General features: G+C 42.3%; 1 protein-coding gene across 2 annotated transcripts; it reads right to left on the reverse strand.

The window, feature by feature from the left end:
- Positions 1-1,586: 1,586 nt before the first annotated feature.
- zranb2 (zinc finger, RAN-binding domain containing 2) lies at positions 1,587-19,564 on the reverse strand. Of its 2 annotated transcripts, XM_046353299.1 has the most exons (10): positions 19,409-19,564; positions 9,024-9,076; positions 8,159-8,267; positions 7,959-8,041; positions 7,773-7,849; positions 7,485-7,637; positions 6,959-7,119; positions 4,841-4,921; positions 2,938-3,081; positions 1,587-2,726 (listed from the first exon to the last, which is right to left on the reverse strand). In XM_046353299.1, exons 1-10 carry the CDS (start codon positions 19,474-19,476, stop codon positions 2,669-2,671), a joined length of 987 nt encoding a protein of 328 aa, XP_046209255.1. In that variant the 5' UTR covers positions 19,477-19,564; the 3' UTR covers positions 1,587-2,668. The 2 variants fall into 2 exon arrangements, with proteins under 2 accessions (XP_046209255.1, XP_046209254.1); XM_046353298.1 differs by having other exon boundaries at positions 1,587-3,081.
- Positions 19,565-20,359: the final 795 nt, after the last annotated feature.

Genomic DNA, 20,359 nt, shown 5'->3' on the forward strand with positions numbered 1-20,359 from the left:
TCTTGCATTAAATGGGACATTTGGGCCTTGCTGTTGATTTTTTTTTTTTTAAAGGTCCCGAGGCCACTTGGTTGAAAATTACCGACCTAGGAAACTTCATAGTCATTAGCAAGCTTAGGCCTAGTTGCTTCATTTTCTTAAATGCAACAACCTATATCCTTCACAGTGCAGTTTTAATGCCTTTTTCTGCCCTGAAAATGAACCCGAATCTGGGTTTAGAGGAATGTTGAATATGGCAATTCTCCTTTAAACCCAGGAAACAGCCATTCAACATGCCATGCACTAGCTTTAAGATTAATGTCAAAATATGTTCGGTATTTATCAAGAATGGAGTTTCACTGAGCAACTATCATTACTGCAGTTATGTACTCCCAAAAAATGTCTAAATAAAAAGTATCGTTATTGATCAAGTGTGCTGTGCCAACTCCACCTCTTCTGCACCTCCAATAAAATCCCCCATTGCTGCCACGCACAGGTCGGCTGATATAGAAGTAGGAAAGGTAATTGATTTTATCACCTACAACAGTATATAAACGCATCATCAATCTGTTGTTTCAACCATGCTACACGTAATGCAATATTTCATGCAAGTAGATTAAGTAGACAATATAGAGTACGTTTTACAGTGGTTGTATATTTCTAGATAATCTGTGTATTTTAATTCAATTCTTAAAATAGGTGAGGAATAGATGGATTTGGCGCATACGCACTTGGTCAAAAACAATATTATTTCCAGACAAGGCATTTTTTCAGTTGCATTCAACTTTTTATTAAGACATTTTTTAAGTACCTCCCAGCCGTAATGACAATAGTTGGTAAGCAAAACTCTTCGGTAAGTACCGAATCTATTTTGATATAATTCATGAAACGCTGGTGAATGGCAAGTAGAAAGGATGCTTCCTGGATTTAAAGTATAATCGCCATATTCAACGTTTCCTGTAAACCCAGATTCCTAACCCTGTAGTGGCTTTCTACATAGCCTCCTGGACGATATGATCTGGTCAGAAAATTAACAGTGGGCTCCATAATTTAGTCTGCTAGTATTTTAAGTGCCACCTAGAGACAAGATTTAACGTCAATATAATAGGATTAATCCGTAACATTATGTGCTTTGATTATAGTAGTGCCCTCAAGGTCAGTAAGAGGGTGGCATTTGAAATTCCTGGACAGTGGGGTTCAAAACTGGGAAATCAGACTTTTGAAGTCATCCAACTCGGATTCTCAAATCGGAAACTTGGGCATCTTTCCAGAGCGCTTACTTTCCGACCTGAAGATCACCGATCGTGATTTGAACTCCCCCCCCCCCCCCCCGAGTTCCCGTTTGTCTTGAAAGCGCCAATAATTTGCATACTTTCATCATGGGTCACAGAACGCTCAGTCACCTGTGGTAGGTGATTATTGCGACAACCAGAGATGCATTTCCCACCGTATTAAGTTTACACAGACCTAGATCGGGCACGCTACTGTCATTTAAAAATGGTCTTCTGACAATTTGTAAGTCGCTCTGGATAAGAGCGTCTGCTAAATGACTTAAATGTTAAATGTAATTCACACCTTGTGAGTTTTGCGTTTAAAAATAGCACAGCAATGATTGACGGGATTTTATTCATGCTGCTTACATTTCAGTTTATTTTTAGAGATCGAGATCTTAACACATTCTATTGATACTGTCATTTTGAAGAGAAAAAAATATATGTTTTTAAATTAATCCTTACTGCACAGTAATCATTAACTGTTTGAGTATACAACAGAGCAGAGAAACAAAGCAAAAATATTTTAGCTTTCACAATAGAAAAAGTAATTTCATGAAATCCTGTTGTTTCACATACACACTTACCAAAGTTGAGAAGTGATTTTATAGGCTCTAAACATGAATTACTGTAAGACATATACTTAGTATTACCTCAACTGTCATTGGTGGCCTAACAACTGTCAGTACCAAATCATTTAGGGTTATTTCCTAAGCCTAAAACACCATTGGAATACCTTGCACTTATTTAAAACAAGAAATATCAGAAAGTAAAGAAAAATACTTACCTTCACTTTACCTCAAAACATAGAAAAGACTTAACAGGACATCAAATTAGTTTAGCAAGCTTATTGGTGAACACAATAGATATTTCAAGATGGTTTTACAGACCCGAGTTGGTCATTTTTGCCTCACTTATACAATTTCACACACACAGAATGTTCCCGAATCACTGAAAATCAGGGGTTAAGACCAACATCTGTAAAACATCCTTGGTAAAAAATGAAAGTTCATTCTACGCCATTTTCATTTCTCAAAACCTAACAATGACTGGATTAAAATGTTTCCTGCCATGATATTGTGCAGTTTGGATTAAAATTGGATGTTGCCTCTTCACAATATTATTCTGTTTCAACAACAACAAAAAGGACCAGACACCATAAGCCTATTGAACACCTAAAGTTACACACTTGATACAGACAGGGAGCTTAGTGAGCTCTAAAAAGGCAGCATGTAATGAATGGTAAAAAGAGACATGTCACTATTTTCTTTTTTTAAGGAAAATATTTGTTGTGTACTGCAAAGCTCTGGTAAAATGAACAGCATAATGAACGGATCTGTCCTGTTTTTTTTTTTTTTTTTTTACATCATTCACTGGCATTAAGATTCCTTTTTCCCATTTTACGGGCTGCTTTAAACTTATTTCTGTTTTGAACTTGAGCCAGAATGGGAAGATCCAGAGGACTGGCCACGGCGCCTGAAACGAAACAAAATACCAGAGAGGTGAGTAGGGTGGACAGGCACGACCTTCTAAGGCTTAAATTCAACACATGCACCTGATATTACAGCATTAAGATAAGGTACTGTAGTAAGCCACATCAAAATCTTGACTCTCGTAGTGAAAAGGGTAGTAGATGGCAAGGCTAATATTCAGTACACCATTTGCGGTATTCCACAGAAACCCAAACCTTTCGGACGATCGTGATCTAGAGCGCCTTTTTTTCCTCTCTCCAGATGAGGACTTGGAGCGACTACGCTTCTTTTCTCTCTCTGGTGAGGAGGAGGGCGAGCGAGTCCTCTTCCTGGGAGAAGAGGCCTTTCCAGACCTGGAGCTTTTATAGAGATAAATCAAGTAATCAGTGAGGCAAAAACAATAACAAACCAGGTACAGTGCGCATACGCAAACTATTCAGACCCCTTAACTTTATCCACATTTTGTTACGTTACAGCCTTAATCTAAAATTGAAGAAACACATTTCCATCAATCTATACACAATAACCCACAACGACAAAGCGAACGTTTAAAAAAAAATGTTTGCAAATTTATAAAAACAGAAATACCTAATTTCATAAGTATTCAGACTTTTTGCTATGAGACCCGAAATTGAGCTCGGGTGCATCCTGTTTCCATTGATCATCCTTGAGACTTTTCTACAACTTGACTGGAGTCCACCTTTGGTAAAGTCAATTGGTTGGACATGATTTGGAAAGGCACACACCTGTCTATATAAGGTCCCAGAGTTGACAGGACATGTCAGAGCAAAAAGTAAACCATGATGTTGAAGGAATTGCCCATAGAGTTCCGAGACAGGATTGTGTCGAGGCACAGATCTGGGGAAGGGTAGCAAAAAAAAAAAACTGCAGCATTGAAGGGCCCCAAGAACACAGTGGCCTCCATTCTTAAAACGGAAGAAGTTTTGAACCCCCAAGACTGAAGCATAGTGGTGGCAACATCATGCTGTGGGGATGTTTTTCAGCAGCAGGGACTGGGAGACTAGTCAGGATTGAGGGAAATATGAACATAGCAAAGTACAGGGCTCCCGAGTGACGCAGCGGTCTAAGGCACTGCATCTCAGTGCTAGTGGCATCACTACAGACACCCTGGTTTGAATCCAGGCTGTAACACAGTCGGCCGTGATTTGGAGTCCCATAGGGCGGCGCACAATTGGCCGGTGTAGGCCGTCATTGTAAATAAGAATTTGTTCTTAACTGACTTGCCTAGTTAAAGGTTAAAATGTGTATATACAAATTTAAATAAAAAAGACATCCTTGATGAAACCCTGCACCAGAGCAATCAGGGCATGTTGGAAGGTTCAACAGGACAACAACCCTAAGCGCACACAGCCAAGACAACACAGGAATGGTTTCGGGACGAGTCTCAATGTCCTTGAATGGTCCAGCCAGAGCCCGGACATGAAGCTGATTGAACATCTCTGAAAATAGCTGTGCATCGACGCTCCCCATCCACCCCGACAGAGCTTGAGAGGATCTGCAGAGAAGGGAGAACCTCCCCAAATACAGGTGTGCCAAACTTGTAGCGTCATACCCAAGAAGACTCTAGGCTGTAATCGCTGCCAAAGGTGCTTCAACAAAGTACTTAGTAAAGGGTCTGAATACTTATGTAAATGTGATATCAGTTTATTTTTAGTCCATTTAATAACAACCTATTTTTGCTCTGTCATTATGGGGTATTGAGTGTAGACTGATGAGGAAAAAAACTATTTAATCCTTTTTAGAATAAGGCTATTACGTAACAAAATGTGGAAAAAGTTAAGGGGTCTGAATACTTTCCGAATGCACAGGAAGTGAAACACTGGGGACGCAGCCTTAAAATGGATATGAAAAAGACCAACGGACATAGAAATAGTTGTTCAGAAACAGGGACAAACTTGTCATTATGTTGTGACACTTTCCATAATTAAATTGGGGACATCCAAGCAAGGAAGGAACTGTATATGGAGAAACTGTAGGATTTGAGGTTATCAATGCACAGCTTCTTCTACACTTTAAAATAGGGCAACATGGTTTCTGGAACATTCTGCCCAGTCACATACACTCTCTCCTAAGGGGAGTGCATGTCACCTCATTCACCTGGAGTTGGACCTGCGAGACCGGCCTCGCTCTTGGGAACTGGAGCGAGATCTGGAACTTGATGAGCTCCTAGATTGGGATCTGAAAAATAGAAAACAAGAAATGTAACAATATTTTCTAAAGAGTGAAAAACAAGGGGCATGCACATGGATGATAACAAACAAGTTACACTAACAGTCAGTCAATGGCAAAAGAGATAAATGTTGCACATAAACCAATGATCACTGGCTACTTTGGACCATGTGACAAATCAACTTATCTAAAACTGGACTATACAAGGGATTCTATTTTTTTTTAAGTATCTAATTCAAGCTAAAATAATAAACCAAGTATTAAACTGGCAAGCATTAACCAACCATTCTAAAGCATGAAAAGATGCACACTAGTGAATATGCCCAGTCCCCCCCTGCCTTTTGATGTCATACGCCATCTTACATTGTTGTATCAATTTTTAAGTCATGGCAGTAACTTTCACTCTGTAACCAATTGACCACAATACAGAAATCAATAACATATCTGAAAACAGTTGAAACAAATTACAAAAAACAAATACTTAAGAAAAATATAAACGCAACATGTAGTGTTGGTCCCATGTTTTATGAGCTGAAAAATATTCCAGAAATGTTCCATATACACAAAAAGTTTAACATTTTGCTTACACAATGTTTTTATTTTTAACATCCCTGTTAGTGACCATTTCTCCTTTGTCAAGACATGCCACACTTGTCAGGTGGATGGACTATCAAGACTGATTAAAACAGCATGATCATACACAGGTGCACCTTGTGCTGGGGACACTAAAAGGTCAAAAATTTGCAGTTGTGTCATGCCACAGAAGTTGAGGGAGCGTGCAATTGCTGACCGCAGGAATTGCCACCAGAGCTGTTGCCAAATAATTTGTTAATTTCTCTACCATTTTAGAGAATTTGGGAGTACGTTCAACCGGCCTCAACCGCAGACCACGTATAACCAGGCCAGCCCAGGACCTCCACTTCCGGCTTCACCTGCGGAATTGTCTGAGACGAGTCAGCCAACGGCTGAAGAAAGAGTTTGCACAACGAAGAATTTCTGCACAAGCTGTCAGAAACAATCTCCGAATTACATCTTGTCGTCCTCACCAGGGTCTTGACCCGACTGCAGTTTGGCGTCATAACCAACTTCAGTGGGTAAATGCTCATTCGATGGCTATGCATTTGAGAAGTGTGTTCTTCTCTGATTAATCCCAGTTTCAACTGTACCGGGCAGATGGCAAACAGTGTGTATGGCGTGGTGTAGGTTGAGCAGTTTGCTGATTTCAATGTCATTAACAGAATGCCCCATGGTGGCGGTGGGGTCATGTATGGGCAGACATAAGATATGGACAACAAACAATTGCATTTTATCAATGACAATTTGAATGCACAGAGATACCGTGGCGAATCATGAAGCCCATTGTCGTGCCATTCATCCTCCGCCATCAACTCATGTTTCAGCATGATCATGCACGGCCCCATGTCGCAAGGATCTGTATACAACTCCTGGAAACGTCCCAGTTCTTCCATGGCCTGCATACTCACTAGACATGTGGCCCATTGAGCATGTTTGGCATGTTCTGGATCAACAGCATGTCCCAGTTCCCGCCAATATCCAGCAACTTGGCACAGCCATTGAAGAGAAGTGAGACAACATTCCACAATCAACAACCTGATCAACTCTATGCGAGGGAGATGTATCGCACTGCATGAGGCAAATGGTGGTCACACTAGATGCTGACTGGTTTTCTGATCAACGCCCAATCTATTTTTAAAGGTATCTGTATTCCCAGTCATGTGAAATCCATAGATTTGGAACTAATGAAATTATTTAAATGGACATTTCCTTATATGAACTGTAACTCAATAAAATCTTAGAAATTGTTGCGTTTAGATTTTTGTTCAGTGTACAAATAAGCACAAGTACCCGTTTTCACATTACGATTAGGGGATAAACCCACACACATACTGAATCACTTAAAAGACAAAACAGGAGGAAAAAAAGTAGCACAAAAGTACATAATTCACGAGGATCAATAGGTTATAAGGAATATTGAGCTGATACTGACATTTTGCCTGGAGTTACCCTTGACCTGTACCCTTTTACCTGGACCTGGACCGAGAGCTGGAGGAGCCCGAGGAGGATTGGGAAGACCCTGGGGTGCCATCCTTTATTGTGACTGGCTTGTCCTTCTCCCCCTCATCACCACTGGCATCCAGATCGTACTTTGACAAGTCCGCATCATCGTCGTCATCGTCATCCTCATCCTGGGGAACCAGAGATCACGGTTTCAAAATATAGCGGTGTGGTGCTAACTAGGTACAAATTATATTTTTAACTTTAAGGTTATGGACACTTCCATCCCTGTTTGTAACTGAGGTCCTCTCTGAAAGTGACCAATAAGAAGCTAATTTTCCTTTAACTTTGCACAATATTTTACTGCAATATGGCCTATTAACAACTCGTGTGGCGAGCTTTCTGATGCAATGTGGGTTCCCCACATTGTGCTGCATACTGATATTGGACAAGAATGTTAAGCTATGGAAAAGAGCCATATTGCCCCCATACTTGTTCAGTTAATGCAGAGCACAGGTTGCATTTTATTTCCCCATCTCAGGGACCATGTCCTCACATCTAGTTTGTATTTTGAAAGGTCTCCTTCCTCTTCGTCGTCATCCTCCTCCTCCTCCTCTTCTGGTTTCACTGGTTCTGTCTTCTTTTCACTCTCCTTCGAGGAAGACCTGCTACCAGGTTTCCCACGGTACTTTTTTTTTTTTCTCCCAAACTGGCAGATATTGAAATCCAAAAGTATTAGTGTGAACGGAATGGCAACATACATTGTTGTCTAAAGTATACCAAATCATAAACCAGTATTACTTGACAGTTATAAGCCCATAGTGTGGCTTCTTAAGAGATTCACCTCGTCGTATTCTCCATCAGATTCCTCTCGGTCAATGTACTCCACATTCTCCCTCTCATTGAATCCTCCACCATATCCTGATAACAAGAAAGGGCAATGGAATTAAGAATTAACTAGGAATATCCAAGGAGGCAATGCATTTCAAAACATGACAGAAAACTTCTAGGGCAGTGTTGTGTAATGCACCTGTTCTCTCCTCGAGCTTGGCATATTTAGGTGTGTTACACATGTTGCACTCAGACCTCCTGGCCCAGTTCACATTGCCGCAACTATATATTAAAAAGGAATACAATCATGTGCTTATCAGACACAGTCAAAGCATAACCCATGTCAAGATCCACCATGCACGAGTCAAAGTTTTAATGAAGAGTTAGCTAATCACTTACGTTTTACACTGCCAATCGTTTGCACTAAAGAGGCCCCGACTCTTCTCAGCCAGGGTCTTGCCAATCTCTGTCCCCCCTGCTTTCATCATCTTTGCCTCCGTTGTCTTTTCTGTTTTGGATAGATAGGGATTCACATTGGTGTGACAAACCTTTGACTCCGAAGTAATTGAAACAAATCCTGGTCATGTTATTCCTTGATACCGCCTAACATGAATTGTCAGTGGTTACTTTTCTGATGGACTCAGTTTTCTTTACAGGCTGACTGACATCAAGAGAACCAGCATTTACAACTGTAAGTCTCATCACAATGAATCTCTCTATTCCTCCAACCAAACGATTGTACATTTGTGGAGCGATTCATCTTGACAAATGTAAGAGTCATGACAGGGTAGTAAGTGAAGCTCGCATCCGTTACAAGACCATGGTGCTTGCATAGGGGAACGGCACCTCAGTACCTCCAGGCTCTGATCAGGCCCTACACCCAAATAAGGGCACTGCGTTCATCCACCTCTGGCCTGCTCGCCTCCCTACCACTCTAGTTCCCGCTCAGCTCAGTCAAAACTGTTCGCTGCTCTGGCTCCCCAATGGTGGAACAAACTCCCTCACGACGCCAGGACAGCGGAGTCAATCACCACCTTCCGGAGACACCTGAAACCCCACCTCTTTAAGGAATACCTAGGATAGATAAAGTAATCCTTCTCACCCCCCCTTAAAATATTTAGATGCACTATTGTAAAGTGGTTGTTCCACTGGATGTCATAAGGTGAATGCACCAATTTGTAAGTCGCTCTGGATAAGAGCGTCTGCTAAATGACTTAAATGTAAATGTAAGTGTAGTACTGGGTCATATAGAGACATAACTTACCACTGCCACATCTATTACAGCTTGTTCGTCTTGCAAAGTTCACATTTCCACACCTAGAGGAAAATAATGTGTCAAAATGAGCACATGTCCAATCAAAAACAACTGTTTTGAACAATGGGTAAAATGTTCCTGCGTATTTGGACACCCTACATAAAGCACAGTACAACAATTATTTTACTGTACAGAGACAGGACAGTGAAGCCATTTATTTAGGATCGATACTTCTGCATTTTTAAACACAGAATGTCAATCAACACTCCTTGAGGCCATGGCCATATAATGCAGGGGTTTACTGGGTCTGAAGCCAATGAGGAGGAAGGGAAAAAAAACATTTGGGGATCACTTAAAAATGTCCTTGTTTTTGAAAGAAGCACAATTTTGTCCATTAAAATACCATCAAATTGATTAGAAAGTGTAGATATTGTTAATAACTATTGTAGCTGGAAACGACAGACTTTTAATGGAACATCTACATAGGCGTACAGAGGCCCATTATCAGCAACAATCACTGTGTTCCAATGGCACGTTGTGTTAGCTAATCCAAACCTTTAATTTTAAAAAGGCTATTTGATCATAACAAACCCCTGCCTAGAAGCCAGCATCCCGGAGTCGCCTCTTCAGTGTTGACGTTCAGACTGGTGTTTTGCGGGTACTATTTAATGAAGCTGCCAGTTGAGGACTTGTGAGGCATCCGTTTCTCAAACTAGACACCAATGTACTTGTCCTCCCATTCTATTCTGGTTAGAGCCAGTTTGCGCTGTTCTGTCAAGGGATTAGTACACAGTGTTGTACGAGATCTTCAGTTTCTCGCATGGAATAGCCTATATTTCTCAGAACAAGAATAGACTGATGAGTTTCAGAAGAAAGGTCTTCATTTTTGGCCATTTTGAGCCTGTAATCAAACCCACAAATGCTGATGATCCAGATACTCAACTAGTCTAAAGGCAACCAGTTTTATTGCTTCTTTAATTAGCTTAAGTTCAGCTGTTCTAACAATTGCAAAAATCTCCTAATGATCAATTAGCCTTTTAAAAAGGATACATTTGGATTAGCTAACAACGTGCCATTGGAACACAGGAGTGATGGTTGCTGATAATGGGCCTCTGTACGCCTATGTAGATATTCCATTTTGTTGTTGTTGTTATCAGTCGTTTCCAGCTACAATAGTCATTTACAACATGAATAACATCTACACTGTATTTCTGATCAATTTGATGGTATTTTAATAGAACAAAAACAATTGCTTTTCTTTCAAAAACAAGGACATTTCTAAGTGACCCCAAACTTTTGAACACACCCCAGTACCAGTCAAATTTGGACACCTCATTCAAGGGTTTTTATCTTTACTACTAGACATCAAAACTGAAATAACACATATGGAATCATGTAGTAAAACCCCACAAAAAGGGTTCAACAAATCTAGATAGTTGTTAAATTTGAGAATCTTCAAAGTAGCCAACCTTAGCCTTGATAAAAGCATTGCACACTCTTGGAATTATCTCAACCAGCTTCATGAGGTTGTCACCTGTAAGGTCAGTATAGGTGCATCAAAGCTGGGACCGAGAGACTGAAAACAGCTTCAAGCTCAAGGCCATCAGAATTAAATAGACATCACTAGCACATTACAGGCTGATGCCCTATATACAGTTGAAGTCGGAAGTTAACATGCACCGAGGTTGTAGTCATTAAAACTTATTTTTCAACCACTCCAAAGTTCTTGTTAACAAACTATAGTTTTGGCAAGTCGGTTAGGACATCTACTTTGTGCATGACACGTAATTTTTCCACCAATTGTTTAGACAGATTTCACTTATAATTCACGATCACAATTCCATTGGGTCAGAAGTTTACATACACTAAGTTGACTGCGCCTTTAACCTCTAAGCTAGGTGGCAGAATTTTAACTTTTGGATAAATAGCGTGCCCAATTTCAACTTCCTGCTACTCATGCCAAGAATATAAGATATGCATATTATTCATATATTTGGATAGAAAACACTCTGAAGTTTCTAAAACTGTTTGAATCATGTCTGTGAGTATAACAGAACTTATGTAGCAGGCAAAATCCCGAGGACTAACTACTCAGAATTATTTTTCTCCCTCTGTTCCCTATATTGTCTTTGCCCTTGGATATTTAATAGGAACCTATTTTCAGTTCCTACCGCTTCCACTGGATGTCGCCAGTCTTTTGAATATGGTTGATGTTATTCCTTTGTGCTATGAAGAAGTAGGCCAACTCGGAACACTTTTGTGAGTTACGCAAGACGTGAAAAGCAGTGCTGGTTTCCTTCCTTTTCTGTATTGAATACAGATTGTCCCGTCTACAATTTGATAGATTATTAACATTTAAAAATACCTAATGTTGTATTACAAATGTAGTTTGAAATATTTTGGCAAAGTTTATAGGCAACTTTTGAAATATTTTGTAGTGACGTTGCGTTTTTGTAAGCTGTTTTTATCTGGATCAAACGCGCTTTATAAATGGACATTTTCGATATATATGGACGGAATTAATCGAACAAAAGGACCAATTGTGATTTTTATGGGACATATTGGAGTGCCAACAAAAGAAGCTCAAAGGTAATGCATGTTTTATATTTTATTTCAGCGTTGTGTAGCGCCTGCTATGCGCCTGCTATGCTAGCTCCTTTGTTTACTGCTAGTGCAGATGGTGCAGGCTATCAGATAATAGCTTCTTATGCTTTCGCCGAAAAGCATTTTAAAAATCTGACATGTTGGCTGGATTCACAACGAGTGTAGCTTTAATTAAGTATCTTACATGTGTGATTTAATGAAAGTTTGAATTTTATAGCATTTTATTTGAATCTGGCACTCTGCATTTCCCCCAGCTATTGGCCAGTTGAGACGCTAGCGTCTCCCCTATCCATAAGAGGTTTTAAGGCACATGAAAGTTCACATGTTCTAGAAAGCATTTCTGCCAAAAAAATAAACACATTTTGGGTTCAAACTGCTCTCATGTGAAGTAGTGACCCTCGACATAATCCTAGTTTCCTGAAATGAGTCAGAAATGTGAAGGGGTCTGAATACTTTCCTAATGCACTGTGTGTGATATACACACACACACACACACACGTATGCATGTAGATCTATAAATCTATATACACACACACATATACATAGCAACCACCAACCACAGGAGGATTCAGGAGCCTGTCTCAGAGTGTGGACAGCTGCTGCCGCTCTGCTATTTGTCAGATGGGGAGGAGATTAGGTAGGGGGCCCACACGTGGGTAAGTGGGGGGCCCCGCCTTGATTAGATAACTGATTAATAAAAAATAATCCATTGCATAATAAATAATTGTGACTGGTTATGTGGGTGTTGATCCCAAGCCCTATGCCCAAAAAACAAAAACACATATTTTTTACGCAGGAACGTAAAATTATCAAAAAGCATTTTTTGGCAGAAATGCCTTCTCAAACATGTGAATTTTCATGTGCCTTAATAACAAACTTGTATGCCATCTGTAAATACGAATACAATTGTTAAATTACAAGCCTAGTTGGTTTAGCCACAGAAAAAGGCAGCAACTTTCCCACTAGCCATGATTGGCTGAGATAATGAGTGGGCTGGACATGCAGACTAATCCAAACTCATCTCGGCCATATAGCACGCTGTTATGGGTGTAAGATGGCACAGTGATGCCATCTGTTGGTAAATGTTCATTACTGCAACTCTTGTGTTTTACCGGGGTGCTTGAGATACCCGGATGTGTTGTCATGTACTGAACAAGACTGGTTACTTGCATCACTGCCTCTTGTCTATCATTTAACATTCAAACATGGTGTCAGAGTCAGATAACTAACCATGCTTTCCGCAAATTAGAGTCACCTGCTCTGGTTTACAAACAAATGCTTATTTGTGTAAAATTTTGCCCGGAATTGGCCTTAAGCTAGAGTGAGTTTGCTAGTTAGCTTCAGTGTTAGCACCAGTTAGACATGGCACCGAACATTCCCCCTCCCGCCGTTATGAAGCTCAGCGGGGATTGGAGCACGAACTGGGATACGTTTAGAGGTGAATGAGAGGACTATGCGCTAGCAACGGGACTTCTGGAAAAGGAAGATGAGGTAGTGGCTGCCACTTTAAGGACTATTTTCATTTTATTTTACCTTTAACTAGGCAAGATCAGTTAAGAACAAATTCTTATTTTCAACGACGGCCTAGGAACAGTGGGTTAACTGCCTGTTCAGGGGCAGAACGACAGCTCGGGGGTTTGAACTTGCAACCTTCCGGTTACTAGTCCAACGCTCTAACCACTAGGCTACCCCGCCGCCCCAGGGAACTGAATGCCAACACATAAACAAAACCTGAACCTAACAGCAGCACAACAAGGTAACGCTATAGCTATTCTTGATGCTCTTGAACATTACTTTACGCCAGCAAAGAACGTCATCTACGAGCGTTATGTTTTCGGTCATTGCAAACAGGAGGACGGGGAGTCCATTGACAGCTTTGTCACTAGGTTAAGGGAAAAGGCAGCTACATGTGACTATGGTGCTTTAAGAGATGAACTGATCCGAGATACGATTGTGCTTGGCATAACTGATGAGGGCACCCGCAGACGTTTGCTGAGAGAACGTGACCTGACGCTGGCCTTGGCAGTGGAGACATGCCGTGCAGCAGAGCTTACTGATATACGGATGAGGTCCATGGAGCTAGAAAGGCAACATATGGACAATGTCAATGCTACATTCAGGCAGCCAGTAAAGAAATTCCCCTTTGCCACAGCTAATGCTAATACTACAGCCAACTCTGCAGTAGACAACCCCAATACATGCCGATATTGTGGCATTTCTCATGGACGAGGAAAAGAACACTGCCCAGCCTATGGATAAATATGCAAATCCTGTGGTACAGCTAATCACTTCGCAAGGGTCTGCATGAAAAGCAAGAGAAAGGAGGGTAAAGTGCACTCCATTGAAACAAACACAGATGAAGGGAACGGCAGCACAGAGGATGTACATTCTAGCGAGTGCATAGGGACAGTGAGGGCAAAAGGACAAAAGTGGTTTGTCACTCTGCTACTTAATAATAAACCACAGCAATGCCAGCTAGATTCAGGGGCCACATGCAATGTTATGAGCCTTAAAGACAAAAAGGAGGCTCGCGCCCAGAGACAAACTCACAGAGTAGCACCAAGCTGAAACTGTATTCAGGTCAGTTCATGACCTCTTTAGGCCTGTTTGTGACAGAGTGTGTTTTACGTGGCCAGAAATACACCCTTGAGTTTGAAATAGTTGAGGCTAGTCAACAGCCATTACTGTCAGGTTCTACATGCGAGCGCCTTGGACTTATTAACTTCACCATCCCAGCTGATCTTAACATTATAGACAAAGTCCAGGCTGGGCCCCTGAGCAAGGAGACACTCCTAAGCAAGTACCATGATGTCTTCAACGCACCGGTCAAGCCAGTTCCTGGGGAAGTCCACTCTGAGTTGGACGCAGCAATCCAGCCTGTCCAGTGTGCACCCCGCAATGTACCAATGGCCATGAAAGCAGCTACGAAGGCTCAGCTTGACAAATACGAAGCAGATGGCCACATCATATCCGTCACCGAGCCTACAGACTGGATAAGTAATATGGTTATCGTCAAGAAACCAGACAAGCTACGGATATGCATTGATCCTAAACACATCAACCAGGCTCTGCGACATTCACATTACATTATGCCCACATTGGAGGATGTTCTTTACAAGCTCCCAAAGCTCCCAAAGGCCAGAGTCTTCACGCTCGTGGATGCCAGAGATGCCTTTCTGCAGTGCAAGCTCGACGAGCCCAGCAGCTACATGACCACCTTTTGGACACCCTGGGGCAGGAAGAGGTGGTTGAAGCTTCCGTTTGGTGTCTCCGTGGCTCCAGAGGTGTATCAGAGGAAACAGCATGAGCTGTGGATGGGACTCAGTGGCATGGAACCCATAGCAGATGACATTCTCGTAGTGGGCTGTGGGGACAGTGATGAGGCAGAATGTGACCATGACGCCAAGCTGCTAGCCCTGGTCAGATGCAGACAGGTCAAGCTAAGGCTAAGCATAAAAAAAGCTTCAGTTTAAAGTGCCAGAGGTCCGCTTTCATGGGCACATCTTGTCCTCCACCGGATTGAAGGCAGATCCTGAAAAAGTGAAGGCTGTCTTGGAAATGCCCGACCCATCTGACGTGAAGGGAGTGCAGCGCTTCGTCGGATTCGTCACCTACCTGGCCGAATTCCTACTGCCGCTCCGAAGCGTGTGAGCCACTGAGGAGGCTCATGGACAAGGACAACATCTGGCATTGGCACCCAAAACATGACGCAGCGGTGAGGGAAATAAAACAACTGGTCACACAGACACCTGTACTGCAATACTACAATGTGTCAAAACCTGTCACGATTCATTGTGACTCAAGCCAGTATGGACTTGGCTGTTGCCTCATGCAGGAGGGCCAGCCTGTGGCATTAGCCTCTAGGGCACTCACCCCAACAAAGCAGAACTATGCCCAGACAGAGGAGTGCCTCAGCATTGTGTTTGCATGCCAACGCTTCCACCACTACCTGTACGGGCACGACAATATTACCGCAGAGACCGATCACAAGCCCCTTATTGCTATATTCAGCAAGCCTCTCCTGAATGCCCCAAAACAACTACAGAGCATGCTTCTGGCACTACAAAACTACAACCTCAAGGTGGTGTATAAGCCAGAGCCAGAGATGTATGTGAGTGACACGCTCAGCAGGGCTACTGCATCAGGCACTCAAACACGCTCCATGCATGAACAACACGCAGTGTGCAGCTTACAAACAGAGCAAGTGGATGTTGAACACATCAACCAGGCTGACTACCTTAATGTTACGGACCAGTGCCTTATACAAATCAGACAGCACACAGACAGGGACGAGCAACTCCAGGCATTGTCTGTGATTCTGATGGACTGCAGGGAAGAAACTGCTTTAGCCGTCGGAGAATATTGGCCAATCAAAGAGTAGCTCAGAGTCAGAGTGGTTATTCCCCGGTCTCTGCGCCCTGAGATGTTGGCACGCGTGCACTCAAGTCACATAGGAGGTGAGGCCTGTTACAGAAAAGCACGTGACACACTGTATTGGCCAGGAATGCAGAGTAAAATTAAAGACTGTCAGTAAATGCACAATCTGCGATGAATATGCCATTGAGCAACAGAGAGGAGGATGATGTCCCACGAGCTACCGATGCGCCCCTGGCAGATAGAAGTGTAGATCTCTTCCAGCACAGTGGCAAAGACTTTCTGCTGGTAGTCAATCATTACTCAGACTTTTGGGAGATCGACCTCCTCCCCGACCTCTCAGCAGAGACAACGATCAAACGCTGCAAGGCTCAGTTTGCCCACTATGGCCAGCCAGATGGGGTCATTTCAGACAATGGACCCGAAAATTTGCTGCAGGATGAGAATTCGAGCACGTCACTTCATCACCACGACACCCAAAAGCTAATGGGAAGGCAGAGTCCGCAGTAAAAATCGCAAAGAACCACTGCAAAAAGGCTCTGCGAGAGGGCAAAGATGCCTGGAAAGCAATCCTGCAGTGGCGCAATACCCCGACAGAAGGCATGGACAGCAGCCCGGCACAGCGCCTCATGGCACGGCGCTTAAAAGCAGCTCTGCCAGTAGCCAGCACTCTCCTGGAGCCATGTGAGGTGACAGACGTGCTGGTGAAGCTACGTCACAGAAGACAGGTCTCCAAGTTAATCTACGACAAATCAGCAAAAGACTTACCTGAGCTCAGGGTGGGTGAAATGGTGCGAATGAAGCCACTACCAGGGGACCGGACAGGCCTCTGGAGACTCGGATCCTGTGTACAGAAAGTGGCACCACGCTCCTACTTGGTCGAAGTGAATGGATCACTGTACCGTCGTAACAGGGTTGACCTTCGGATTGCTGAGCCAGCACCTACTGAGAACCCTGATGGTCAAAGGGGTCGCATGACAAAAGACAGAACCCCAGCAAGTCACATGGGGCCTGAGGCACTGGGCGAAGAGCCAGGGGATCACAGGTCGGCCACTCCCTCACCCATCAATTCTCCCCTTAGACATTCAGGTGACACACCTGTGCGGGAACCCGCAGTCCTCACAGACAAGCCCCCTGTCTTTTAACAATGCGGGTGTCTGTCCCAGCCACCAAAAATACTTAATCTGTAGGTTTCCCATCAGGAATTGTTGACAGATAAAAGTGAAGAGAATATCAAAATGAGTTGTTGTTCTGGGATTTTTTTTATACTAAACTGTTCATGTTGGAAATTGTTACTAGGTTTGTTTTGTTAGTGAATTGACACCTGTCCTATTTTATTAAATGGAAGATGTTATGGGTGTAAGATGGCACAGTGATGCCATCTGTTGGTAAATGTTCATTACTGCAACTCTTGTTTTACCCGGGTGCTTGAGATACCCGGATGTGTTGTCATGTACTGAACAAGACTGGTTACTCGCATCAATGCCTCTGTCTCGTCATTTAACATTCAAACACACACCTCTATTTGAGCTGGTCAGTATGTCAAGGTAATCCTGTCTAGTGTGGCATTTTTAAAAAAATAGTGTAGTAAAACTGCATAAGTGTTGCTCTCCACTTTCTGGAGGACCAAGTTTTGAAAACAGTGGAATTTGAGTGTGATAGGTGTTCTCTCCATCTCCGGATTACATCTTGCAACTAAGGGCAACCACAGAATCCGACAGGAGATGCATCCATCCATGATGTACACGGGTAACAGTCTACATTCAGATATTTCACATTTCTAACGGACAGAAAATGGTTTCATTTCAAGTGTACCGTTAGCTAGTTAACATTAGCTGGTTGTCTCACTAGCTAATATTACGTCTATGATCTTATTATTCGTATCTCAGAGCCATTTGCTTGGCTAGTTATAGCCTAATGTTAGCTAGCTAACATTGAACCTGGTTGGTTAGCGACCTGCAGATTCATGCAGGGTAGTAACATGAGTTGGGATTATGGTTCATTGTTTAGCTAGCTAACAAAAGACTCCACTATGCATGTAACCCTTTTGGGTGCGTTCATAAATTCAGTTTGGCCATCTACTTCTATTTCAGAGCACTGCCATCCAAGTGTGCCAGAACGCAGAATAACTCATTTACTTACACTCAACAACCATTGAATATGTCCAGTGTCAGTAAACGTCGGCTAAAAATCGTAATTAAATTGTTGCCAGCAGCAGTTAGTCACCAACACTCTGGATAACACGAAAACAGCCTAACCAGTTCTACTAGGGCGAATAAAATGGTCCGTTTGGGTGAGGGCTAAAGCTTAAGAGGGTGTGAACGATGCTGAATGGGTGTACACAATGAAGAGCTCTTCAGTAGGTACCCCCAAAAAATGCAAAGGCCACTTTCTCAGAAGTGAGGTTACAAGTTTATCATCTTTCAAAGCAGAATTTACTTTCCCATTGTTACTCTAATGAAGTATATGAAATACAATTGTGTAGCTCTGTCTCTCTGCTTTTATCCAATGTAAACACACAGTTTCAAATTTTGCTACATAAGACCGAATCAAGGCCGTCGGACAAATGTTGGTTACACGGATTTGTTAATAGAAAATTGTGTGCTGGGAAGAGGAAAGCCCCGGGGCCTAGGATTTATTTACATTTCAATACGAATTGGTTAGCTAGCTAGCTTGTATCACTTGAATTAGTGATAGAGAAATTGTTATCGGACAGCGTGGGCCACTTAGTAGAGAATGTCACTTGCAACGCCAGGGTTGTGAGTTCGATTCTCACGGGGAACCAGTATGAAAATGTATGCACTCTGTACTGTAAGTCACTCTGGATAAAAGCGTCTGCTAAATGACTAAAGTATAACTGTAAATTGTGTCGAGTGGACAAATAATTGACCAACAATAGCGAGCCACCATCTAACGTTAACCCCCCCCCCCTTATCATTGGCACACTGGCTAAAATTAAACCAGTGTTGACATAACTAACGTTAGTTAACTAACTAGCCAACACTAGGAAGTGTCGCTAATGTGTGCAAGCAAGCCATCCTTCTTTCATTGAACATCGGGGTTACTTGCCCAACAAGCTGCACCACACATCAAGGGGAGTTAGGCTCGCAAACGATTTTATATACACTGGCTGCACAGACGTAACGTTAGCTGGCGAGCTAGTGAGTTCTGGTTAACAATACAGCTAACGAGATACGTTAGCAAATATAATTGTTGCTAGCTATAACTACCGTTAGTGATTTTAGTATCAAGGTAGCTACAATATCAAATCGTTTTGGGCCTTGTCCTTTGTAACGTTAGCTAGCTAATTCACGTTTCGCTAACATGTGGTGAAAGCTAGACACAGCAAGCCTAACATTTTATTTGAATGCTTCAACAACATGTCTGCTCAAAATGTAGCTTGTTCGTTATCTTACTTCTTATCAGGGCAAATCCAGTCTCCGTCGCTCACGCGAAAACTCTTCCCAGATATTTTTGTATCCATTGCTAATCGCTAGCTGGCCTCACGACGCCTGAAAGAAAGAACCTTCTTCTTCTTCTATGCTATCATGGCGGTCCACAAACAAACGTTTAAAGTGCATGCCGCCACCTACTGTGCTGGAATGTAATACCAATCATGATCTGCCAAATTCTGTGCTACCATGAAAATAAAACGCAAAACCAAATAAATGCGTCATCGCTACCATGTGCCTATTAATACAGCGCGTTGTGACAGTTGAAAGGTCATGTCAATATCATGCAAACAAAACCGATTGACCATTTTGCAGGATGGATTTCTGGTAAGTTTTATTGCAGATGGCTTGCCGTTCATTTTATTATATATTTTGAAATGCGTGAGTAACAGTCTTGTGGCCCTGATTACCCGTTGTATTAGTCACATGCGCTGAATACAACAGGTGTAGAGACCTTACAGTGAAATGCTTACTTACGAGCCCCTAACCAACAGTGCAAGGTCAAAAGTATGTATAAGAACAAGAGATAATTGTAACAAGTAATTAAAAAGCAGCAGTAAAATATATATATATATATATATATATATATATACTGCTCAAAAAAATAAAGGGAGCACTGAAACAACACAATGTAACTCCAAGTCAATCACACTTCTGTGACATCAAACTGTCCACTTAGGAAGCAACACTGATTGACAATAAATTTCACATACTGTTGTGCAAATGGAATAGACAACAGGTTGAAATTATAGGCAATTAGCAAGACACCCCCAATAAAGGAGTGGTTCTGCAGTTTATGACCACAGACCACTTCTCAGTTCCTATGCTTCCTGGCAGATGTTTTGGTCGCTTTTGAATGCTGGCGGTGCTTTCACACTAGTGGTAGCATGAGACGGAGTCTACAACCCACACAAG

Source organism: Oncorhynchus gorbuscha, linkage group LG06 (assembly GCF_021184085.1).
Source record: "Oncorhynchus gorbuscha isolate QuinsamMale2020 ecotype Even-year linkage group LG06, OgorEven_v1.0, whole genome shotgun sequence".
NCBI lineage: Eukaryota > Metazoa > Chordata > Actinopteri > Salmoniformes > Salmonidae > Oncorhynchus > Oncorhynchus gorbuscha.

What these genes read in the sequence shown, in the direction of transcription:
- zranb2 (XM_046353298.1), bottom strand. Translation starts at nt 19,476, where the DNA reads ATGGATACAAAAATATCTGGGAAGAGTTTTCGCGTGAGCGACGGAGAC. An exon ending in TTTCAAAATACAAACTAGAT is followed by an intron (nt 7,120 to 7,484) that starts GTGAGGACATGG and finishes CTGGTTCCCCAG; the next exon opens with GATGAGGATGACGATGACGA. An exon ending in AGCTCTCGGTCCAGGTCCAG is followed by an intron (nt 4,922 to 6,958) that starts GTAAAAGGGTAC and finishes TCTATTTTTCAG; the next exon opens with ATCCCAATCTAGGAGCTCAT.